The 24,482-nt window shown below is 35.9% G+C and overlaps 1 protein-coding gene across 2 annotated transcripts in view; it reads left to right on the top strand.

Moving 5' to 3' along the window:
• LOC309660907 (uncharacterized protein) overlaps positions 1-24,482 on the top strand; it is a 404,218-nt gene that overhangs the window by 333,428 nt on the left and 46,308 nt on the right. The window contains exons 4-5 of one of the 2 annotated variants that reach the window (XM_082462030.1): positions 11,144-11,278; positions 11,518-15,761. In XM_082462030.1, the coding sequence (XP_082318156.1) occupies positions 11,144-11,249 (106 nt within the window). In that variant the 3' untranslated portion in view covers positions 11,250-11,278; positions 11,518-15,761. Of the gene's footprint in view, positions 1-11,143; positions 11,279-11,517; positions 15,762-24,482 lie in introns of those variants that run through there. The other variant, XM_082462031.1, reaches the window with a different exon arrangement.

A 24,482-nucleotide genomic window follows, 5' to 3' on the forward strand; every position in this document is an offset into this window, starting at 1 on the left:
TTCAATCAGTCACAGTTTTATCAAGAAATTAAAAATCATTGTAGGAGTTGTGTACAAAATATTTGATACAGAGATTTAGAGGCTTATAAAACTGTTCATGTAGTTGGGGGTGTTGGAAATTATATATGCATTTACATATTCCTTGGTAAGACTAAATCTTCTTCCAGAAAGTGTTAATGGCACTGAATGGAAAAGACAGAATTGTATGGCACATTATGAGTATCTATTTATTGAGTCACAGAGCCATAGTTCTAGCCCAGAATATTGGGAGTGAACTTAACAATCATGATATCTGCAATTGGACTTAGAATTCTAACCAATGAATATATGATATGAAAAGAATGATGAGGAATTAAGACAAAACTGTATTTCCACTGATTATTTCACCACAGGTCCTTGGTATTTCTATGGGAGCATGTTTGTATTGGTGTATTTTTGCCAAGGGGGAAAAAAATTCATGACCTCTTTTTAAACTTCTTCATACTTAATGAGCCAGAGGGAAATTTTCAGTCTTTGTGGCCAAGCAGTGTTACTCAAGTAAACAGGAAAAAAAAAAAAAAGCTGAAAGGTATAAAGGAACTCCAAGAGCCCATACTGGCAGAGATCACCACTCAGCCAACCTCACAGGGAAGAAAATCACTTTTATGTTCTTTCATATCTATAGAAATATGATTGTGATTTAGGGTTTGAATAACTCTGCCACTTATGTGCTGTGTGATCTTAGGGAAGCTGCATAAAATTTTGAGCAAGTTATCCTCATCATCAAAGATGGAAAATTCCCATATTTCAAAGGCATAATAGGAATTAGATAAAATTAATTAAATTAGTGTTCAATAAAAGGTAGAAGATTTTACAATATTGGAGGATGAAATGAAGAGAGGTAGAAAAGAAGAGAAAAATGAAAAGAAAGGGTAACTAGAAAAAAGGAAGAAATAAAAGGAAACTGACAATGTGAGAACAGAAAATCATAAACCTAAAATGTAAAACAAATAGTGTTACTAGCAAGTAGACCAGAGATTGACTTCTGAGCTCCTTACTTGTTGGTGGATTCTTGTATTGTTTGTGTATTTAGTTGTCTTCTTTGACATTACATTGCTTCAATTCACATCAATATTGAACTTCTGCTGTCCAAGTGCTGTGCACTCTGCCAGGCATTATAAGGTAGGTGGTGCTGAGGGGCTGGAGTTGGGACTTGAGGCAGATGGTGTTGTGGGCAACTCCAAGAATCTCTACCAGGGTAATCAGAGAAAGATACTTGCTTGAACATTGTGAACAGACTTCAGACTCAGAAAAAAATCTTACAACAGGAATGAAGTGTGGAGGGGTTATTTCTTCATCAATCAAGTACACAATCTCAATAAGATTGCCAACATGTGGAAGCTACCATCAAAAGGTCCACTTTTCAGTAGACTGATAAAACATATTCTCTTAACTATAAGCTGCTGAGAACTTTAATTTCTGAATACAAGATACAGCAGACATTGTCAATCACAAAATTTAAAAGTACAAAATTAGAATGCCATTATATTCACTTCAAAAATAGAACCTCAACAGTTCCTAAAGGGCTGACAAAGTATTTCCCAGTGGTTTCAAGGTATGTGTTAAATTACAATAAAAAATCTTATCTTAATAAAACTCCCCATGGTTCCTCATAAAAATATTTAGGAAAGTTTATTAACACAATGAAAATTATTTGTTTCCAAAACAAATGTTTTGGAAAATGCTTAAATGATCCATGAAGTATTTTCTTTTTGGAGAAAAAATAAGATATAATGAGCAGTATTTTATTTTGAACAGATCTAGCTTCAAATCCTATTTTTTTTCTATTCACTATTTTTGAATCCTCAAATATTTTACTTAAACTTCACCTGTAAAATGGGGGAAAAGGTGGTGTCAGAAGAATTGAAGATGACAACAAATGCATGGAAAACACCTGTTATCGTGTATATGCTCAATAAACAGTAGCTGTTACTACTGAGTCCCAGATTCTAGTGCACACTCTGCAAATCTATCACTATGCTACGTCTACTACAACTTATTTAAAAAGAGATCAATAAAGTAGCTAATATCCCTCCTCAGTGTGGCTCTTTCTGTTTGTGTCTTATCTTCTTACTCTGTGTCATACAAAACTCATTTTCTTTTCTCATCCTTAGCAGACAATAGAAATAAAGCAATCCCAGTCCCCATGGCCTGAGATAATTTGGTTCAAAAGAGAGACCGAGAAAAGTCATGCTGTGTCATATATGAGACCAACCATCCTTATTGGACCATAACAGAAAATGTCAGCAGTAAAATTGAAAATGATTTGTAAAAAAGAAGGCAGAGTTTATCTCCGTAAGAAACATGTCTTTTGTGTATTTGTCACACTCCTGGCATCTAATTCTGTTGATGAGCACCAAATCCACTGAATCATAGAGTCTACAAATAGAGCATCAATTTTTCATTATTTTGACTGGGTATAAAGCTTGTCTCTCACTGCACTCTTGAGACAGTATTTTCAAATGAGATACCAATTTGAGGTTTCTTTGCCCCATTGGATAGAGACTGTCAGAGGTGTCTCAAGCTTTACCAGTTGCCTAGGATAATGATTCCCTAGCTTAACAAGCTCCTTCTGAAACTATCCTTTTCTTTGTCATTCATGATATTGTTCTGAAACTATCCTTTTCTTTGTCATTCATGATATTGTTCTCTTCATACATTTAAAATTACTTTCCTTCTCAAACTTTGTGAAATTTGCTTATTTATTTCTCTGTCCTTTCTCATGGTAGACTCCCATATTCATTTGCCTCTGCTATTCTCTCTCACTCTCAATATCTATCTCTATCCCAATCTCTCTTTTTCTCTCTCTCTCTTCCTCCCTTCCCACCCACCTGTATCTCTAGCTCTATGTCCATCACTATCTATCTCCCCCTCATACTCTCTCTCTCCCTCTCTTCTCCTTCTCCCTTTATTCTCTCATTTGGCTGTCTAATCTACCCACAATGTTTTCATTATTCCTTTTGTACAGATAAAACCAGGATCTACAACTTTAAAATTTCCTTTTTAGTTATAGATTATCATTTCCAGTCAAGTTCTCATTATCTTCACCTGGATTAGATTCTCAATAATTTACAATTTCTTAGACCCCAAAACTCTTTAGTCACTCCCTTATTGTACTGCATATAATAATATTTGCCTTGTCTTGAAATTATTTGCATAAATGTATTGTTTCTCCTCAATATTCTACCTTTAAGGTAGGAGAATGCTTTATTTACCTTTATATCCCCTATAACGACTGATGACCATAGCTAATCAAAATACTTGATGCATGGATAAAAATGTGTGTGTGTATATATATATATATATATATATATATATATATATATATATATAATGGAATATTATTCACTCATAAAAAATGAAGCCTTGACTTTTGCAACAGCATGGATGGACTTTGAGGGCATTATGCTAAGTGGAATAAGTCAAAAAGAGAAAGACAAATACCATATGATTTCACATATATGTGGAGTCTAAAAAAAAACTCATGTATACAGAAAAGAGATTGGTGGTTGCTAGAGGTGGGGGTGGGGGGTGAGCAAAATGGATGAAGTTGGTCAAAAGGTACAAACTTTTAGTTAATAAATAAATAAGTCCTGAGGATATAATGTGCAGTTTGGTGACTATAGTTAATAACACTGTTTGTATATTTTAAAGTTGTTAAGAGAATATGTCTTAAAAGTACTTACCATAAGAAAAAAAGTGTAATTATGTGTGGTGCTGAATGTTAACTAGACTTATAGTGTTGCTCATTTTGCAATACATATCTATCATTAAGTTGTACACCTGAAACTAATATAATGCTGTAGGTCAATTATATCTCAATTAAAATAAAAAGAATTATCACTTTAGATGAACTCAAATGGCTACATTCAAATGTTTATATGAAAGTAAGCAGGTGTCCTAGTGCCCCAAAAGACCCTTCTTTAGGTTGTTCCTGACCTACATACCTCCCAGGTTTTAAGACTGAGAGATTCTTGGTTCTCTAATTTGCAACAGAGCCCAATTTCTAAGGCCAAGAGAGTTAGAATTCACAAGAGATGGAATTTCCCAGTTCAAGTGCTGGATGTGACCCACACCGATTTTATAGATTGCACTTCTTATTAAACTCCTAGTTCCTCAAAGTCATTTACAGGATATGGAAGTAATGCCTGTTTCCTACCTGTTGGTGTTGCATCAAGATTAAATGGGAAAATGTAAATGATAGTCCTTTATAAACTGTAAAGCATTATATAAATACAGTAATTATTTGTCTCAAGTTATATAATGCCTAAATGTATGGGTGCTAAATATGTTTATTGAACTGATTAATTAATTAGTTAATAACCAAATAAAGAATTAATCTGCTTTGCCTCCAACCCCTCCACCCCCCATCTAGTAAAGCAGTTTCTGTGAAACAGAAAACTAGACCCAGAGCAGGTTGAGAGGTCCCTTATGGGTTTTCATTTCTTTAATACCTAGAATTTTTAAATGTTTATTAATTAAAATGTTATTCAGTACAATTAATTATACATTCACAGTGAGAAGAGATCTGGTACTGAATAAAAGATTATTAAGAGCTGTGGCAAGCCTGTTAGTTGCCTATCCAGTATCTATATCACTTCTTATTAAACAACCTCTGGGCTGTGTCAATATGGCCAGCTAAAGGATGACTCTAAAGCCCACTTGCACATAGAGAAGGTCAGTGACATATAAGTAGAAGTAGAAAGTTCTTTAAAGGCATTGGCTCAACTGGTAAATACCATTTTTGTCCTTCCCTCTTTTTCCTTCTTCCTTCTTAAAGCACAGATGCAAGTCTAGAGCTCCAGTACTTCAGGTTGAAATTTCAGATGCTAAAAAAAAAAAAAAATCAGAGCAGAAAGACAGAAGGAACTCAGGTCTCTGATACCACCATGTCCGCCATGAACGGACAACTTCTGACCTTGATGTTTTGTAAAAGAAAAATAGCTATTATTTGGCTTAAACCACTGTTATTTCAGATCTCTATTACTAGCAACAAAACACAATTCTTAACTCTTATAGAAGCTCATTTTTTTTTCAAAGTTTTGTTTAACATTTAAACAAAGAGGAAAGAAATACCATATTAATCATTTTAATAGTATAATTAATCTATTTCAATAAAATATGACTCTAGGACACATCAGTAAAAGTAAAGAAATATAAATAAAAACTATCACCACTATAATATTTACTAAATATAACACTTCCCAAACTAGAATTTAAACTTTGTTTAAAATATTACTGTGCCTTTAAAATTCTGTTTCTTTCACTGGATTATATGGTCTTAAATACTTTTTTTAAGTAAATGTTTTATGTTACAATCAATACATTTGTTACCTGCTAACTATTCAAGATTACCTCTGCATTAATAGTGCTTTTTTAACCAAAGTGTTAAGCTTATATCCAGAAATCTTTAGGAAAATAAATGCTTGTCAATCTTCATTGAAAGTTACTAAAATATTTGATAGTGATGGTCATCAACACTTTGTGGGATAAACTACCTGACTACTACTACTTTTACTCTAAAGAGGAGAGCTGCCAAAGGACACAGGACGTCTATATTTCTAAATTTTTAAGAGAATTGTTCTTTGGTAACAGGATTCATATACTCAAAAAAAAAAAACCCAATAAATTGAATTTATGTTTGTGGAAATTTATGTTTACTTACACAAGATTAGGCATAATGTTTACCTGATAAAACTTTTTCTTCACAGTGTCTCAAAGTAGATTAGTATTGTGATGTTATGAACTGTATTGCACCTCTGCTCTAAATTCACACTATGAAGCCCTAACTCCCATACAATTGTATTTGGAGGTAGGGACTTTAAGAAGGTAATTAAGTTTAAATGAAATCAGAAGGGTGGGGCCCTAATCAACCTAAGGATTGGTGTTCTTATAAAAGCAACAGATGCTAGACATCTGTCTCCCTCCACTTAAACACAGAGGAGAGGTGACGTGAGGATACAGCAAGAAGGCAGCCATCTACAATCAAGAAATAAAATGCTCACCAGAAATATAACTTGCTGGTACCTCAACCATGGACTTCTAGCCTCCAGAACTATGATAAAATAAGTGTCTGTTGTTAAAGCCACCCAAGTGGTGGTATTAGGTTTTGACAGTCAGCAGACTAATATATGCAAAATAGCATACAGTGTACAGGGGAATATCTTCAACTTAAGAGTAAGTGTTACTCTTTAAAGTCAACACTTATGTATTACCTGCTATTAATTGTTATTATTTTCTGATTCTAAACAGTTTGTTTCCTGTAGAAAATCTGGAAAAATAAGAGAGGAATTAAAACAAAAATAGAGCCAGGCTAGCTTCCCTGACAACAGATTTCCTAAATTCCTCAAGGCACAGGAAAAATATAACAGGCTGTTTTGAAAGCTTACCAACCCAATCTCAGGATCAGAGAGAAAACTGCATCAAATATTTATCCTGTTGAACTGATTTAAAATGTGCAATTGGTGTTCCTTCCACTTCTGTGGCGTCAACTGCAAAGAGGGGGAACATTCCCTTGTTCAGGTAGGAACATTTATCCCCCTCTCCTCCTGTTCTAGGAGGGACCTCCTTTAGAATGTTACACCACAAGGGCCCCTTATTCATTCCTCCCTTTAGAAAACACAAGCTCTCTTCTATCAGTCTTAGATCTTAGAGATGACACTGACAGAGTAGTCTTGAGTTTGTTTTGCTCTGCTTGGGACTGGACAGGTGTGTCAAATTCAGGGTAAAATAATAACAAGCCCACATGGCTGCAGACCTAAGTCTAAGTTCTCCACCAATTTTATTATTAAAAAACTGAGTTTTCATCTCAGTTTGCCTGGATTCTATGTCAACCTTCAGTGGACTTAGAAATCAGGCAGAAAAAAAACATGTTGCTAGATAACACCACCCCCCCTTAAAATAGCTGGCAAGACCTTTTGTCAACTTTCCCTGGTTTTCAAAGGCGTGGTTTGTTTTGTAACAGTAAGAAAACTGGGTTATTACCAATTTTCTGTGGTTCTCACCATGTTTTCCAATTGGTGTCTCCCAATTCAGAAAACGCAAAAACAGAAAACTTATCTAGAAATTGGGATAGGGATTTGTATGTGGCTGACAGTAGTATATTCCATCTTAAGAAGAGTAGTAGGGAAGGAAAAGATTACATTTCATCCAAGATCTCCTGGGTGAAAATCCTTTTGAAGCTGTTTATGGAAATGAGTAAGAATAACCTGCTCTTAATCTGCTAAGGGAGTGTGACTCACACCCAATCAGAAACAGGTCGGAACCCAGGGCAGGATACACAGGATGCTGTTCAGCAAGTGCTGAGTCTGGGTAGATACCCTTCTTTCAAAAATAATTAAAATAAAATCTTCAGATAATTGGGCAGTTGTAATAAAACATAAAATGTACAGTAATTGGAGTAATGAATCAAGAATCATGAAAAAATTTACTACAAAACAAGGTAAATGAAATAGTTTCACCAAAACTTGTGGATATTTAACCTCTGAAAATTACTTATGAAGGGAAATATTTTTTATGTTCTTAGTTAATTAACTTTAAAATAGTGAAGCAGATTTCTATAAAAAGACATTCTCTAAAAGAGCACCAAATCATAAGAGAAGAAAAGTCTAAGTATGATGGAATTGAAAGAATGATTGTTAGGATATGAAAGTGTTTTATTTGTATGTAGAGTAAAACAAGAACAGAGAAGAGTCTAAGTATGGAAAATAGGTAATGAAAATCCAACCTAAAAATGGTAGGTATTCATTTCTTTCAATACTGATAGAAAGAATTGGATTATTCTCAGACTTTTCTGTATCACTAAATGTTAGAAGACAAAGGAACAAGGGTTCAACATTTTGGAGAAAATAAAGTTTACCAAAGAATATTATATCAACCAAGATGTCATTTGTATTTGAAAACAATAGAAGCATTTTCAAATAACATGAAAATATTATGTTGCAAAGGCTCAAAAATATATGGTAAAAATGACCTTATAAATCACTTGAAGATATGCTTCAGTTGGCAGAGCAATAAATCAAAATTTAAAAAGCATAATGGTATGCAAACCACCTAAGTGTTGATGGATGAATGGATAAAGAAAATGTGAAATATAATATATATATATATATATATATATATAATATATATATATAATTCAGCCTTTAAGAAAAGAAGTAAATCCTGTCACTTATGACAATATGGATAAACATAGTATGCTAAGTGAAATAAGCCAGACAGAGAAGGACAAATACTATATGTATAGTATCATGTACATGTGGAATCTAAAAAAAAGGAAAAAGAAAAGTTGAACTCATAGGAACAGAGAGTAGAAAATCAGTTGCCAGGGGGCTGAAGAGTTTTAGAAAATAGGGAGAGGTTGGTAAAAGGGTACAAACTTTCAGTTGTAAGATGAATAAGGTCTGAGGATCTAATGTATAACATAGTGACTATGGTTGATAACACTGTACTGTATAATTGAAATTTGCTGAGAGTAGAGTTCAAACGTTCTCACCAACGGGGAAAAGAAAAGGACAAAATACGTGAGGTGATGGATGTGTTAATTTATCTGATGGGGGGGGAAATTCTTTCACAATGTATACGTATATCAAACCATCATATTGTGCACTTTAAGTATCTTACAATTTATTTATCAATTATACCTCAATAATGCTGAAAAGAAAAAAAAGAAACACCATAATGAAAAAAGTGTGGTTTTAAAGAACTTGTGGGTCTCCCCTTGCTTCCTATGTACCCCAAGTTCTATAATAATCAAGGTCATATGTTTTCCAGAGTGTCCTTCTCTAGTAGAAAAAGTTAACCCATTTTTGCTTTTATCTTTCAACAGTATCAGCATCTGTGTTCCCTAATAAGCAAGCTTTATCTTGATGTGTTTGATATCATTTAAAACAATTACTGATATTATTATTTTCTATCATTTAACTCAGGCCAAATGCTTGGGACACAGTGTCAGAAAAATTGTCCAATAAATCATGTTTTTTTTCTTGCTTTTTTATTTTTTTCACCCACACTGCAAGGTATATGGGATCTTAATTCCCTGACCAGGAATTGAACCCCATGCCCCCTGCAGTGGAAGCATGGATTCTTAACCACTAGACTGCCAGGGAAGTCCCAGTCATGTTTTATTTTTTCTTTTCTTTCTCACTAAAATAGGAAGCATTGAACTACATATGGCCATTTTCATTATCAAGGAAATGGAAAAATAATTTTCTGCAACTATGGAACACCTTTGAATTAAGCCATTTTTAAAAATCTGAAGACAAATAAACCATGCAGGGGCAAATTCTCCTACATCATTAATTCTTTCACAGTATGTTTTGAGTGTCTACTAAATGCTAGATATTATTCTAGATGTTAGGACCATATCTGTGAGCAAAATATGTATGATGGCTATAGGAGGGACTTTCTAATCTAGTGGGTGATATAAATACATTGACGATTGTAATAAGAGTAAACTGTTAGGGATAAACACATATGTCTTCAGAGCACCAGTCTCCTATGCCTAATCCTGTGTTGATTTTTTTTCCTTTGTTAAAATACCAGTATAGGGAGCCAGATTTCTACCATAGAAAATAATGCAGTAAAGAGTTATAAGAAACATTCTAAAAGTTTATTGGTGGTCATCTCTGGGCAGTAAAATTATGAGAAATTTTTATTTCTTTTCCTTCTTCTTTTGACTATGTTTTCCAAAATGTTCAAATTGAGAATCAGAAAATCATAAAACTATACATACAAACACTTGTCTATCTCATGTTATGAAGATTAAAGAAAGTTAAGTAGTAGGAAGTTCAGAGCTGCCATTTTCCACTAACTCTTTTTATTTTGATGGCATTTTCCAAGTTCCTGAGTTGAGTATATATTACTTTAAAATGAGGGAAAACACTTTATTTATTATAACTTAAAGAAGAAACTATGAGATAAAAACATTAATATTTTGTTTGTAAATTTTTATCTCATTTCTATTGTAAATATATATGCATGTCTAATTTTTATACTTTTAATACTTTCATATAAGGATTTTTCAACTTTAATTACAGACATTAAAATGTTATTTAACATGTTTTCATCAAATCTCTTTGATTGGATATGCCATTATGTACTTTATTATTCCTCAAAACATATGGCTGTGATAGCATTTTCACTATTACAAATAGCAATCCCATGAGCAGTTAGTACCTAAATATTTTTCTGGATCTCAAAATATTTGTTTATGATGGACTCCAATGGTCTGATGGAATCTAGATCTAGGAATACTGGATTAATGGATGTAAGCTTTTAACCTTTTTGAGATATAGCCAAATAACTCTCTATGAATGTTTTACATCTTTATAACCTTTGGATTTGTGTGCAGGCTCTGCTTCAGACAGAAAATTACTCAACTTCTCTAAACCTCAGTTTCTTCATCCATAAAGTAGGGCTAATACTGCCTCATAGTCTAGAGCAAAGATGAAATGAAATGATGAACTCACAGGATTTCACGCAGTGCTCAACACAGAACAGATGACCAGTAATGATTTTTTTCTCACTCCCTCCCCTGGAAGATAACTATGTCCGCTGCAATCTCACTTTTCTACCCCAAACCCCTTCTTCAATTCATTTTTCATCCAGCCATCAGCAACACCCCTCTAGCTCTGTTTTTTGTAGCTCTGTCTTCCTTTTCACATTTCTTATTCCCAGCCACACTGCCTGTGTCCCATCTATATTAGAAGGAGCTTATCTTATTTCGGCACTCTGTAAATAACAGACTGCTGATAAGAATAATAATGGAAAGTCAGATTGCAGCAGAGCAGAATCAGGGAGAAATAAAGGTAACACTGAGTGAACTTCAACAGGAAAGAAAGGATGCATGGTGAGTAAATGATTCTATACCCAGAGGTGATGAATGCTGTCAAGCAATAACTGTCCCAGGAAAACAAAACAAAAAAAGGTCAGCGTGAATACAGAGGAGTGAAAAGAAATCAAGGAGTAGCCAGAAAGCCAAACGGTACAAAAGAACAGTTCTTGGACTAAGAGAGTAGAAAAAATGGACATGGGCATGGATCGGAAGATAAAGGCAGAGAGGCAGGGGTGAGGGAAGATGGAGCTCATTATGAATGTCTTTCAGGCACAAAAGGAAGACACAGTCCGTGAAAGAGCCAGTGACGCCAGCAGAGAACGGCATTGACAAGGTATTGGTGTCTGGGTCCAGGGGAAACCAGATAGGATTTTAATCACCTGCAGATGGGCACAAAGAACAAGAGTGAGTATTGAAAATTGATATTTAAAATCAACCACAAACTTGTGTGACATTGGTGACTATGTATAGCACCTGGTCTGATGGGTTGAACCATAAACAAACAATTTTTTAAAATAACTAAATTTTAAAAAATGAGTCCAGCTTTGAGTTGTAGCTAATCCTTGAGTGGTCCATGGCCCCTCGTTACCCCTGTGAGAAGTAATTCTAAGCCGTCATGGTTGGCTCCTCCTTCTCTTCCTTAGGCTGGAGTCCTTCAACAAATTTCCAGTACATCCCTCTACCTCCAAAGGTGGCAGCCTGATGGGACTTCTTGAAACATGGCTGGGAGAATGTCAGTCTCTTATTCCAAAGCCTTCAATGTACCGCCTGCAGAGTTGAGCCCAAGTTCTGGCACAAAGATCTCCACCAGGTAGTACCAACTGACCTTTCCAACTGGACTCCCATATTCCCAGTAAGGTGTCTTAGACTCTGGAGTCTGTAGTCCTTTCACTTTTGTGTAGACAGATACCATACCCCCTGTCATTTGAATACATTGAGAAGCAGGGCCCAAAGGCCAGGTGAAGGGGTTCTCAAACATTTTGTTCTAGAGAAAAAATGACTCATCATGCTCGCTTCGTATGAATGATCTTTTAAGAGCCATGACAATGATCCTTATTATACGGGCATGGTCTTACAATCTTTTAAAAAATTTTTTTTATTGAAGTATCATTGATTTACAACATTGTGTTAGTTTCAGGTGTGCAGCAAAGTCATTCAGATATCTTATAAAATCCTCAAAGCAATTTCATGAGGTAGAAACTGGTTTCCTCATTTTACAGATGAGGTAGGAGGAATTATCCTCATTTTACCACAGAGGAGTTAAATAATGTGCCTAAAGCACATGTAATAAATTCCCTGTCAGTCTTTGCAGCCCTCTTGCAAAGTCTATACTTTAGCAATTAAGTATTCTCTTTCTGGTCTCTAACCAATTTGTTCTTGAAATGTTATTCCTGGATTTTTATCCTGGTATTGTGACCATTTTGGTCTGGTTTCCTTCTTGTTGAGTCTTTAAAATTGTTATCTTCAGACTCTGTTTTGCAACATTGAGCTCTGTTTTGGAATAACCCATGCGATTCACCCTGGAGGACCTGGGCACATGTTCTCTCTGCAAAATGGAAGAATTTGGTAATAATATTCCCCATGGACTCTGAAGTCAGACAGACATTAATTTCAATCTCAACTGTGCCACTTTCTAGGCTGTATATACTTAAGTAAGTCATGAAAATTATCTGTGCTTTAGTTTCCTTATCTGTAAGAAGGGAATTCTAATATTATTCCTTTCTACTCCCCAGAGTTATTGGAAGGCTCAGATTATGTGATGAATAAGAAGGTCATTTGTAAGCTATAAAGTGTTGCACAAATGTTCAGAATGATTATGACATCATCTTGCCATAGTCATTTTGTGCCTCTTAATCCAGGCACAGACCAGAACTGTCCGTAATCCTTGATTGGTCCTTTATGGCACTTAGTTATTACCAAAAATACCATCAGGTCTGGTAATGATCTTCTTAGAATATTGAAAATCATTCCTGAAATCCTTCAATCCTGGGTTGAATTAAAGCTCAGGGATTTTCTCATCTGATCCAAAAGTCAAATTATTATTCCAGGACTCATATGTTTCTTCATCCTTAGTGTGTCTATCTCTATAAACTTGTGAAAAAGAAGAAAGACAAAGCAATGCCACACTAAGTGGTTCACTTCTAGATCCCACAGAGTCATTCTGTAATACAGAAAGAATACATCTTCACTGATTTATTGCTTTGCCAATTAAAAAGTAATTTAGTCAGGTTTCCTTATAACTTCTCCATTATGAAGAAGCCAGAGGAAAAGTTTTAATTTTTCAAAGGCTAATCTTGCTGTATTTCATCTAAGAAAATTGGAAAACACCAGACTTTTCTTTTAAAAATTTTATGGGAATCTCCAGTCCTCAATCTCTCTCTCTCGTTTTTTCCCCAAAACTCAAGGTGAGGGGGTGGGGAAATTTTACTTTTTTCTAACCTTTTTTTGAAACCTTTTCTTGAGAAGATGTCCAGGTTACCAGGGAGGGAAATGAAAAAATAAATTTATAATCAAATTCTGATGGTAATGATGTTTATTTTTCAATCCTTTACTCTTTATATGACATAATTTGAATTTATTTTCACAGTAACCACTATGAGGTAGATGATATTAATCCCATTTATTTAGATGAATAAACTGAGGGTAGGAGAGGTGAAATGGCATGCTGAAAGATCCAGAATTAAACACCCAAAAACCTGAACAAATACTCTAAATGTTAGAGAGTGAAGTTGTGTGATTTGATCTTTTTACACATAGTATTTCATGTCTTCCTGCTAATAGTTTGAGATAGGAACAATGTTTCCCTTTTGAAAATTGAAGACATTGAGGCTTCAAGAATTAGGCAGCTTCCCTTTTGTGATCCAGCCAGTGATGGGAAAAGGCAGGGGGTGAATCCAGGCCTTTCTGACTCTAGAATCTTGTAAGACCCATGGGGCTATGATCATTACCTTCTTGGAAATCAGAATAAAGTCCAAAGAGTTCACAAGGAGAGCTTATCTTTCTTGATGAGAGCATGTCACTGTGGTCACAGCAGGATATTGAAGCTTCTTCCTCAGAGCCCAGGGCTTTAGAGGGAGCCCTTGTTGAGGGCAGCACACCTAGAGGTAATTGGACTCCCTGGGGCAGCCTGCTCTGAATGCATTAGATAGAAATGAATTTGAACACAGGAAGTTCATGTGTCAACCCTGCAGAACTCAGAAGAGTCCACACACTTCAGCCCTTGGAGGTTACGTGTACATGTTCTCTCTGCAAAATGAAGAGCCTTTCCAAGTGGAGCAAGATATGAGTTTAGCATCCAGGGAGCTGAGCTGCAAGAGACCTTCACAGAAGCTACTATGGGTCAGAGGACCATCTTGTTTGTTGCAGAGGAGAGACTAATCAAGGATCCGTTCCTTAGTTAGACGTTTAGCCTCAGTTTATCTCTTGTTCTCTGTGCCTACGTCTCCATGGCTTATTTAAGAAATGAACTCACTGCCCCAGGAAGCTCTCCTGCATTGAGTGTGGGGTGCAGCTGGAAACTCAGAGGTCTCCTGATTATTGGTCTGGGGGACATTGGGGCTTCGGGTCTGTCCCATGTGCCAAATAGATTGCAAGAACAATTAAATTCCTTAGGGGGAATCATGGCACAGAACTCAGTCCTGACCCCAAATTACTCAGCCTGGATTTTATTAACTGCTTACAGCTTTCCACTCGCCTCTTGCATTCTGAAAAGGGCCCTAGTAGTCCAAGTAGTAACAACATCTAACATTATCTACATGTGTCCCAAACTCTGTTCTCACCCCTCTTCCTTCCTAAGAGCAAAAGTCCTGAGAACCTTTCAGTAACTGACCTGATTACCAATATTGTGTAATCTTATAGAGACCATGTCCTGCCTGCCTCTCAACCTCTCTGTGTGTCTGTTACTGTCTCCTATTTTCTCTCTTAAACTACAATGTGTGTTGGGCTTAGATTGCCCAAGAACAAATTATTTTTTTAAATTTATATCAATAATATTTGCATATTTTTCTACACAATTTGCACATACTGTGTTAGCTTAATTTCTAGACACTTTATAGTTTGTGTAGCTATTGAAAATGGCATCATTTTTCTAATTGCTTATTTTGGCCTATAGGGCCATTGTTTGCAGTAACATTGGTAAACCCTCCAATAGTATTTAGTAGATGGTCTATACATTATTTTGATTATCTATGTCCATAATCCAATAAACTGTTAATATTAAGATCAGTTACCTGCTCCCCTGACCACTGATTTGGGATCTTTGAAAATTATTTAATTTTTGGGAGACTCAGATTCCCCATTTTTAACATGTGGTTGACATGAATTTCATAGGTGAACTGGGAAGATTCATAGAGCGAATGCAACTGAGGTGCTTGGTTCATTGTGTCTCCTGGCCTGGCCTGGAACTCAGCCATGTGGCCAAAGCCAGCTTTACAGAAGGCCAGGGAGAGTACTTTAGCTATGTGCCAGGAAGTAAAGGAATGTGTTCCAGTCTTTGCCAAAACACTTATATTCCTCCCTCTAATTTGTAGAGATTTGATTTTTACTTTTTTAAGATTTTCATTTGTATCTAATGGCTCCATATTTTCAGTTGTATTTTTTCTTTCAATGACATCTCTGTGGAAGGGGAATTGGTAGGAAACAAAGGAAACTAAATTAAAACAAAAAAGAATTTAAAAATAGATCTTTTAACACTTTAATCTCTATGTTCCCAGAAAAAAATGTATATATATATATATATATATATATGCACAGATTTATATATATGGAGGTCAGACAGAACTATAAAGGATTAATGAAAGAATTTCATTATGTCGTGGATTTTTCAGCTCAAGCTTAACTATTTTGGCTCCAGCCTTAGACTGAAAAAGAAAACCAAATGAGTTTACAAGACAAACCAGTAACTAACAGGACATTGAAGATGTATTTACAAGCAGAGTGATATTAAAACTCATCACCCCAGGTGGGTTCAAAATGCAGATCTTCACAAAATGCACGGCTGCCTTGCAAATCCACTGATGGCCATGTAACGTGTGGCCCTGTGCAACTTTCAGATGTCCTCAAATGCACTGTCTATAAAGTGCCATACACTCTGCAAAATGCACAACGAGCCATATATAACTAAACCCAAGGATTCACAATGCTTCATGCATAACTGTCTGAGAACTGCAAGGCTTCCTGTCAAAAAGCATACATCATTTTCACCAAACACACATCTATTGATATATTCAAAATACAGATCTGTCCATGGAATACAGTTTTCTTTGAAATTGTCAGCCACTCCCGAAATACACAATGGTAAGAACTGCAGTCTCCTCTGTTTTACCCAAGTCCTGGGAGTGGAGCACATACTGGGTGCCATGCATAGTGTTAGATAATTTGTGAGCAGGTGTTCACTAATTCTCAAACTGTCCAGCATAATTCCCTATTATTGTCTCCAACTTACAGATAAGGAAATGAAGGCTCAGAAAACTTTGGGAGACTTGCCAAAGATCACCCACATTAGTAGGTAGCATACTTGTGAATTAAGCCCAGGTCTGATTGCAGAGGCTGTCTTTTCTTTTCCTCTACCCTACTATGAGTATCTGAGTGAATAAATTCTAGGCATGAAAATTATGAAGACAAAGACCTGAGTCAGGAAAGCAGTAGACGTATTGTAGAATCAGAAAACAGTTCTTCTCTGTGCCAGATCAGCTGACACATAGGAACCATGAAAAGGAACTAGTGGGGAATAAAACTGAAAAAAATAGGTTGGGGTTTCTGGGGAGTCATAGTAGAAATTCCTTAAGATTAGGAGAATTGCACATTTTTTTCCCCTGCTCAGGTAGTTAGGGCATAGTAACAGAGAAGAGGAATATAGGTTCCAATACCGACTACCTTTCATTCATTCACTGTGTATTCCCAAATGAATTGTTTCATTTCTCTGCATCTCAATTTCTTTATCTTTAGCATGAGGCTAATTATGGTATCTACTGATGAGAGGATAAGATAATGAAAAATTATTATTACCATTATTAACTAGGGAACAGATTTTAACACAGCAACTTTATATATGGGACAGCACACAGGATCTGGAGTCAAGAAATGTCGAGTAAAATGTTATATCAAATAATTTCTGACTGTGGCGTTATTCACAGATGATTAATCTCTTTGGCCTCCGTTGGCCCACGTGTAAAATGAGGGTGAGTATAAGTCTTGCCACATCTACTGTACAGGCTTGTGAAGATCAAATAAAATCTCAAGGAACAAAAAGCACTTCCCAAGATAGAAATTTTCACCCTATGGCATTATTTCTCATGTAATGAGTTACCTGGGCTTCTTCCTATGGGTGTCAACTCTCCTCATATCTCTGAAACTGAGAGATTTTTCTCTGGACACAGAACTTTCAATGTTAAAATTCTGGGACAGTCCTGAGCAAACTGGGATGATTGGTCACCATATTATTCCCTGAGGATCAGAGGAAAGAAAGGGACATTGAAGAAGGAGTTTGCTGTGGATGGAACCACAGATAAGTTTTCAGTAGAACCTGGAGATGTTGGCTTTACCAAAGCAAATATTTACAACTGTGACTTGTTCAAACGTGCCGGTGGTGTTTTGTTGCTCAGTTCTAGAACCTGCCCATGGTCTGGCTTCACCATCAGCAGAAGCTGGGGTTAGGGTTAAGGTTAGGGAAGTTAGGAGCTCTTAGATTCATATGGTGGATTGACACTGTATGCCCCAACCAGTTTCTTGAGATTTGTTTCTCACTCTTGAGCTCCTTTGATGATACTGAAATTTCTTTTTCCATGACTCATAAATGACCACAGGCCTGTGGAGGTGTTTCCAAGGAAAGAGTGTTCCAAGATTGGCATCACCCCAAAGCCTCATACATTTGATTCAAATCACAATTATCTTTCATTTCCTGTTCTCTGACTCTTATTTTTGCTTCCTTTGTACCTTCCTACCTCTTACCTGCTCAACAGAAGTGATGGTGTCTTAATACTGCACTCCCTCTTCCCTGATTTTCAGCCAGGAGCTCTGGGCAGCTGTTTGGACCCTCCTATGTTGCCCCCACCACTGGAGCTACCTCCTCCCCATGGAGTCAGAATTATCTCAACTTTCTGAGTTTAATTTTTTCTATAATATTTCCCATGGTAATATATGCACAAGGTTTAAAAATAAAGACAAAATGAAAAGTAAAATAGGGTTTATGGTATGCAACAATTCCCTACAAGAATCATCCTTACTTCCAGGGAAAACTTTCAGAAGTAAAAAGCTAGTCACTGTATTTTCTTTTCTTTTTTTTTTATTTTTGATATTACTATCTTTTCATTTAACAATTTTAGATATATTCTGCTGTGATTAATATTGATCTAACTCCTTTAAACCTCTCAAAACTTCTCTCATTCACTTCTTCCAGTTTTCTGTTTGTCCATTGGTTTTCTTTGTCAACTTAGGAACATATTTGCAATTCATTCTTATTCTTCATTTCTTATTCATCAGATAAATGCATATCTTGACACCCCACTTGTATGATAAGAATATTAAAGCCTCTGCCCATTCTCTCAGCCCTCTTTCTACTTCCACCTTCCAACTTTCATTAGCTTTTTTTTTTTTAACATCTTTATTGGAGTATAATCACTTTACAATGGTGTGTTAGTTTCTGCTTTATAACAAAGTGAAGCAGCTATACATATACATATATCTCCATATCTCCTCCCTCTTGCATGTCCCTCCCACCCTCCCTATCCCACCCCGTTAGGTGGTCACAAAGCATCGAACTAATCTCCCTCTGTTATGCGGCTGCTTCCCACTAGCTATCTATTTTATATTTCCTAGTATATATAAGTCCATGCCACTCTATCACTTCGTCCCAGCTTACCTTTCCCCCTCCTGGTGTCCTCAAGTCCATTCTCTAAATCTGTGTCTTTATTCTGGTCCTGCCTCTAGGTTCTTCAGAACCATTTTCTTTTTTTTTTGGATTCCAATATATATGTGTTAGCATATGGTGTTTATTTTTCTCTTTCTGACTTACTTCACTCGGTATGACAATCTCTAGGTCCATCCACATCGCTACAAATAACTCAATTTCATTTCTTTTTATGGCTGAGGATTATTCCATTGTATATATGTGCCACATCTTCTTTATCCATCCATCTGTCAATGGACACTTAGGTTGCTTCCATGTCCTGGCTATTGTAAATAGAGCTGCAATGAACATTGTGGTACATGACTCTTTTTGAATTATGTTTTTTTCAGGGTATATGCCCAGTAGTGGTATTGCTGGGTTGTATGGTAGTTCTATTTTTAGTTTTTTAAGGAACCTCCATACTGTTCTCCATAGTGGCTGTATCAATTTACATTCCCACCAACAGTGCAAGAGGGTTCCCTTTTCTCCACACCATCTCCAGCATTTATTGTTTGTAGACTTTTTGATGATGATCATTCTGACTGGTGTGAGGAGATACCTCATTGTAGTTTTGATTTACATTTCTCTAATGATTAGTGATGTTAAGCATCCTTTCATGTGTTTGTTGGCAAGCTGTATATCTTCGGAGAAATGTCTATTTAGGTTTTCTGCCCATTTTTGGATTGGGTTGTTTGCTTCTTTGATATTGAGCTACATGGGCTGCTTGTATATTTTGGAGATTAATCCTTGGTAGTTGCTTCATTTGCAAATATTTTCTCCCATTCTGAGTGTTGTCTTTTTGTCTTGTTTATGGTTTCCTTTGCTGTGCAAAAGCTTTTAAGTTTCATTAGGTCCCATTTGTTTATTTTTATTTTTATCTCCATTTCTCTAGGAGGTGGGTCAAAAAGGATCTTGGTGTGATTTATGTCATAGACTGTTCTGCCTAGGTTTTCCTCTAAGAGTTTTATAGTGTCTGGCCTTACATTTAGGTTTTTAATCCATTTTGAGTTTATTTTTGTGTATGGTGTTAAGGAGTGTTCTAATTTCATTCTTTCACATATAGCTGTCTATTTTTTCCCAGCACCACTTATTGAAGAGGTTCTCTTTCCTCCATTGTATATTCTTGCCTCCTTTATCAAAAATAAGGTGACCATATGTGCATGGGTTTATCTCTGGGTTTTCTATCCTCTTCCATTAATCTATATTTCTGTTTTTGTGCCAGTACCATACGTCTTGATTACTGTAGCACTGTAGTATAATCTGAAGTCTGGGAGCCTGATTCTTCCAGCTCCGTTTTTCTTTCTCAAGATTGCTTTGGCTATGCGGGTTCTTTTGTGTTTCCATACAAATTGTGAAATTTTTTGTTCTAGTTCTGTGAAAAATGCTATTGGTAGTTTGATAGGGATTGCATTGAACCTGTAGATTGCTTTGGATAGTATAATCATTTTCACAAGGTTGATTCTTCCTATCCAAGAACATGGTATATCTCTCCATCTTTTTGTATCATCTTCAAATTCTTTCATCAATGTCTTGTGGTTTTCTGCATGCAGGTCTTTTGTCTCTTTAGGTAGGCTTATTACTAGGTATTTTATTCTTTTTGTTGCAATGGTAAATGGGAGTGTTTCCTTAATTTCTCTTTCAGATTTTTCATCATTAGTGTATAGGAACACAAGAGATTTCTGTGCATTAATTTTGTATCCTGCTACTTTACCAAATTCATTGATAAGCTCTACTAATTTTCTGGTAGCATCTTTAGGATTCTCTATGTATAGTATCATGTCATCTGCAAAGAGTGACAGCTTTACTTCTTCTTTTCCGATTTGGATTACTTTTATTTCTTTTTCTTCTCTGATTGCTGTGGCTAAAACTTCCAAAACTATGCTGAATAATAGTGGTGAGAGTGGGCAACCTTGTCTTATTCCTGATCTTAGTGGAAATGGTTTCAGTTTTTCACCATTGAGGACGATGTTGGCTGTTGGTTTGTCATATATGGCCTTTATTATGTTGGGGAAATTTCCCTCTATGCCTACTTTCTGGAGGGTTTTTATCATAAGTCGGTGGCGAATTTTGTCAAAAGATTTTGCTGCATCTATTGAGATGATCATATGTTTTTTTCTCCTTCAATTTGTTAATATGGTTAATCACATCGATTGACTTGCATATATTGAAGAATCCTTGCATTCCTGGGATAAACCCCACTTGCTCATAGTGTATGAGCCTTTTAATGTGCTGTTGGATTCTCTTTGCTAGTATTTTGTTGTGGATTTTTGCATCTATGTTCATCAGTGATATGGGCCTGTAGTTTTATTTCTTTGTGACATCTTTGTCTGGTTTTGGTATCAGGGTGATGGTGGTCTCATAGAATGAGTTGGGGAGTGTTCCTCCCTCTGCTATATTTTGGAAAAGTTTGAGAAGGATAGGTGTTATCTCTTCTCTAAATGTTTGATAGAATTCACCTGTGAAGCCATCTGGTCCTGGGCTTTTGTTTGTTGGTGGATTATTAATCACAGTCTCAATTTCAGTGCTTGTGATTCGTCTGTGTATATTTTCTATTTCTTCCTGGTTCAGTCTCGGAAGGTTGTGCTTTCTAAGAATTTGTCCATTTCTTCTTGGTTGTCCATTTTATTGGCATATAGTTGTGTGTAGTAACCTCTCATGATCCTTTATTTTTCTTCAGTGTCATTTGTTACTTCTCCTTTTTCATTTCTAATTCTATTGGTTTGAGTCTGCACCCTTTTTTTTCTTGACGAGTCTGACTAATGGTTTAATACGTTTGTTTATCTTCTTAAAGAACCAGCGTTTATTTTTATTGATCTTTGCTACTCTTTCTTTCATTGCTTTATCATTTATTTCTGATCAGATCTTTACCTTTCCTTTCTTTCTGCTAACTTTGGGAGTTTTTTTGTTCTTCTTTCTTTAATTGCTTTAGGTGTAAAGTTAGGTTGTTTATTTGAGATGTTTCTTGTTTCTTGAGGTAGGATTGTATTGCTATAAACTTACCTCTTAGAACTGCTTTTGCTGCATTCCATAAGTTTTGGGTCATCATGTTTTCATTGTCACTTGTTTCTAGGTATTTTTTGATTCCCTCTTTGATTTCTTCAGTGATCTCTTGGTTATTAAGTAGTGTATTGTTTAGCCTCCATGTGTTTCTATTTTTTACAGATTTTTTCCTGTAGTTGATATCTAGTCTCATAGCACTGTGGTCGGAAAAGATAGTTGATTCAATTCAATTTTCTTAAATTTACCAAGGCTTGATTTGTGACCCAAGATATGATCTATCATGGAGAACTTTCCATTAGCAATTGAGAAGAATGTGTATTCTGTTGTTTTTGGATGGAGTGTCCTATAAATATCAATTAAGTCCATCTTGTTTAATGTATCATTTAAAGCTTTTGTTTCCTTATTTATTGTCATTTTGGATGATGTGTCCATTGGTGAAAGTAGGGTGTTACAGTCCCGTACTATGATTGTGTTACTGTTGATTTCCCCTTTTATGGCTGATAGTTATCTGCATTATGTATTGTGGTGCTCCTATGTTGGGTGCATAAATATTTATAATTTTTATATCTTCTTCTTGGATTGATCCCTTGATCATTATGTAGTGTCCTTCTTTGTCTCTTGTAATAGTCTTTGTTTTAAAGTCTATTTTGTCTGATATGAGAATTGCTACTCCAGCTTTCTTTTGATTTCCATTTGCATGGAATATCTTTTTCCATCCCCTCACTTTCAGTCTGTATGTGTCCCTCGGTCTGAAGTGGGTCTCTTGTAGACAGCATATATACAGGTCTTGTTTTTGTATTGATTCAGCCAGTCTATGTCTTTTGGTGGGAGCATTTAATCCATTTACCTTTAAGGTTATCATTGATATGTATGTTCCTATTACCATTTTTGTAATTGTTTTGGGTTTGTTATTGTAGGTATTTTCCTTCTCTTGTGTTTCTTGCCTAGAGAAGTTCCTTTAGCATTTGCTGTAAAGCTGGTTTGGTGGTGCTGAATTCTCTTAGCTTTTGCTTGTCTGTAAAGGTTTTAATTTCTCTGTTGTATCTGAATGAGATCCTTTCTGGATAGAGTAATCTTGGTTGCAATTTTTTCCCCTTCATCACTTTAAATATGTCCTGCCACTCCCTTCTGGCTTGCAGAGTTTCTGCAGAAAGGTCAGCTCTTAACCTTACGGGGATTCCCTTGTATATTATTTGTTGTTTTCTGTTGCTGTTTTTAATATTTTTTCTTTGTATTTAATTTCTGATAGTTTGATTAATATGTCTTGGCATGTTTCTCCTTGACTTATTCTCTATGGGACTCTCTGTGCTTCCTGGACTTGATTGACTCTTTTCTTTCCCATATTAGGGAAGTTTTCAACTCTAATCTCTTCAAATATTTTCTCAGTCCCTTTCTTTTTCTCTTCTTCTTCTGGCACCCGTATAATTCGAATGTTGGTGCATTTAATGTTTTCCCAGAGGTCTCTGAGACTGTTCTCAATTCTCTTCATTCTTTTTTCTTTATTCTGCTCTGTGGTAGTTATTTCCACTATTTTATCTTCCAGGTTTGTTATCTGTTCTTCTGCCTCAAATATTCTGCTATTGATTCCTCCTAGAGAATTTTTAATTTCATTTATTGTGCTATTCATCATTGTTTGTTTTCTCTCTAGTTCTTCTAGGTCCTTGTTAAACGTTTCTTGTATTTTCTCCATTCTATTTCCAAGATTTTGGGTCATCTTTACTCTCATTATTCTGAATTCTTTTGCAGGTAGACTGCCTATTTCCTCTTCATTTGTTTGGTCTGGTGAGTTTTTACCTTGCTCCTTCATCTGCTGTGTATTTCTTTGTCTTCTCATTTTGCTTAATTTACTGTGTTGGAGTCTCCTTTTCACAGGCTGCAGGTTAGTCGTTCCTGTTGTTTTTGGTGTCTGCCCCCAGTAGCTAAGGTTGGTTCAGTGTGTTGTGTATGCTTCCTGGTGGAGGGGACTGGTGCATGCATTCTGGTGGATGAGGCTGTATCTTGTCTTTCTGGTGGGCAGGACCGTGTCTGGTGGTGTGTTTTTGGGTGTCTGTGATCTTATTATGAGTGTAGACTGCCCCTCTGTTAATGGGTGGTGTTGTGTTCCTCTCTTGCTAGTTGTTTGGCATAACGTGTCCAGTACTGTAGCTTGCTGGTTGTTGAGTGGAGCTGGGAAGTTGCGGGTGGAAAAATGTCCTGAACTCGGCCCTCCCACCTCAGAGGCACAGGCCTGACACCCGGCCAGAGCACCGAGACCTTGTCAGCCATATGGCTCAGAAGAAAAGGGAGAAAAAAAGAAAGAAAGAAGTAAAATTTAAAAAATAAAGTTATTCAAATAAAAAATTATTAAAAATTAAAAAGTAATAAAAAAAGAAAGAAAGAAAGAAGAGAACAACCAAACCATAAAACAAATCCCCCAATGATAACAAGCCCGAAATCTATAAAAAAAAACAAAAAAACAGACAGACAGAACCCTCAGACAAATTGTAAAATAAGGCTATATGGAAAAGAATCACACAAAGAAGCATACAGATACACACTCACAGAAAGAGGAAAAGGAAAAAATATACATATCTATCTATAAAAAAAAAAGGAAGAGAGCAACCAAATCAGTAAATAAATCTACCAATGATAATAAACTCTAAATACTAAACTAAGATAAGCATAAAGCCAAAAACCAGTCAGTCACATACAGCAAAACCCAAGCCTACAGTTGCTCCCAAAGTC

This window comes from Balaenoptera physalus, assembly GCF_965194825.1.
Source record: "Balaenoptera physalus genome assembly, chromosome: 5".
Taxonomy (NCBI): Eukaryota; Metazoa; Chordata; class Mammalia; order Artiodactyla; family Balaenopteridae; genus Balaenoptera; species Balaenoptera physalus.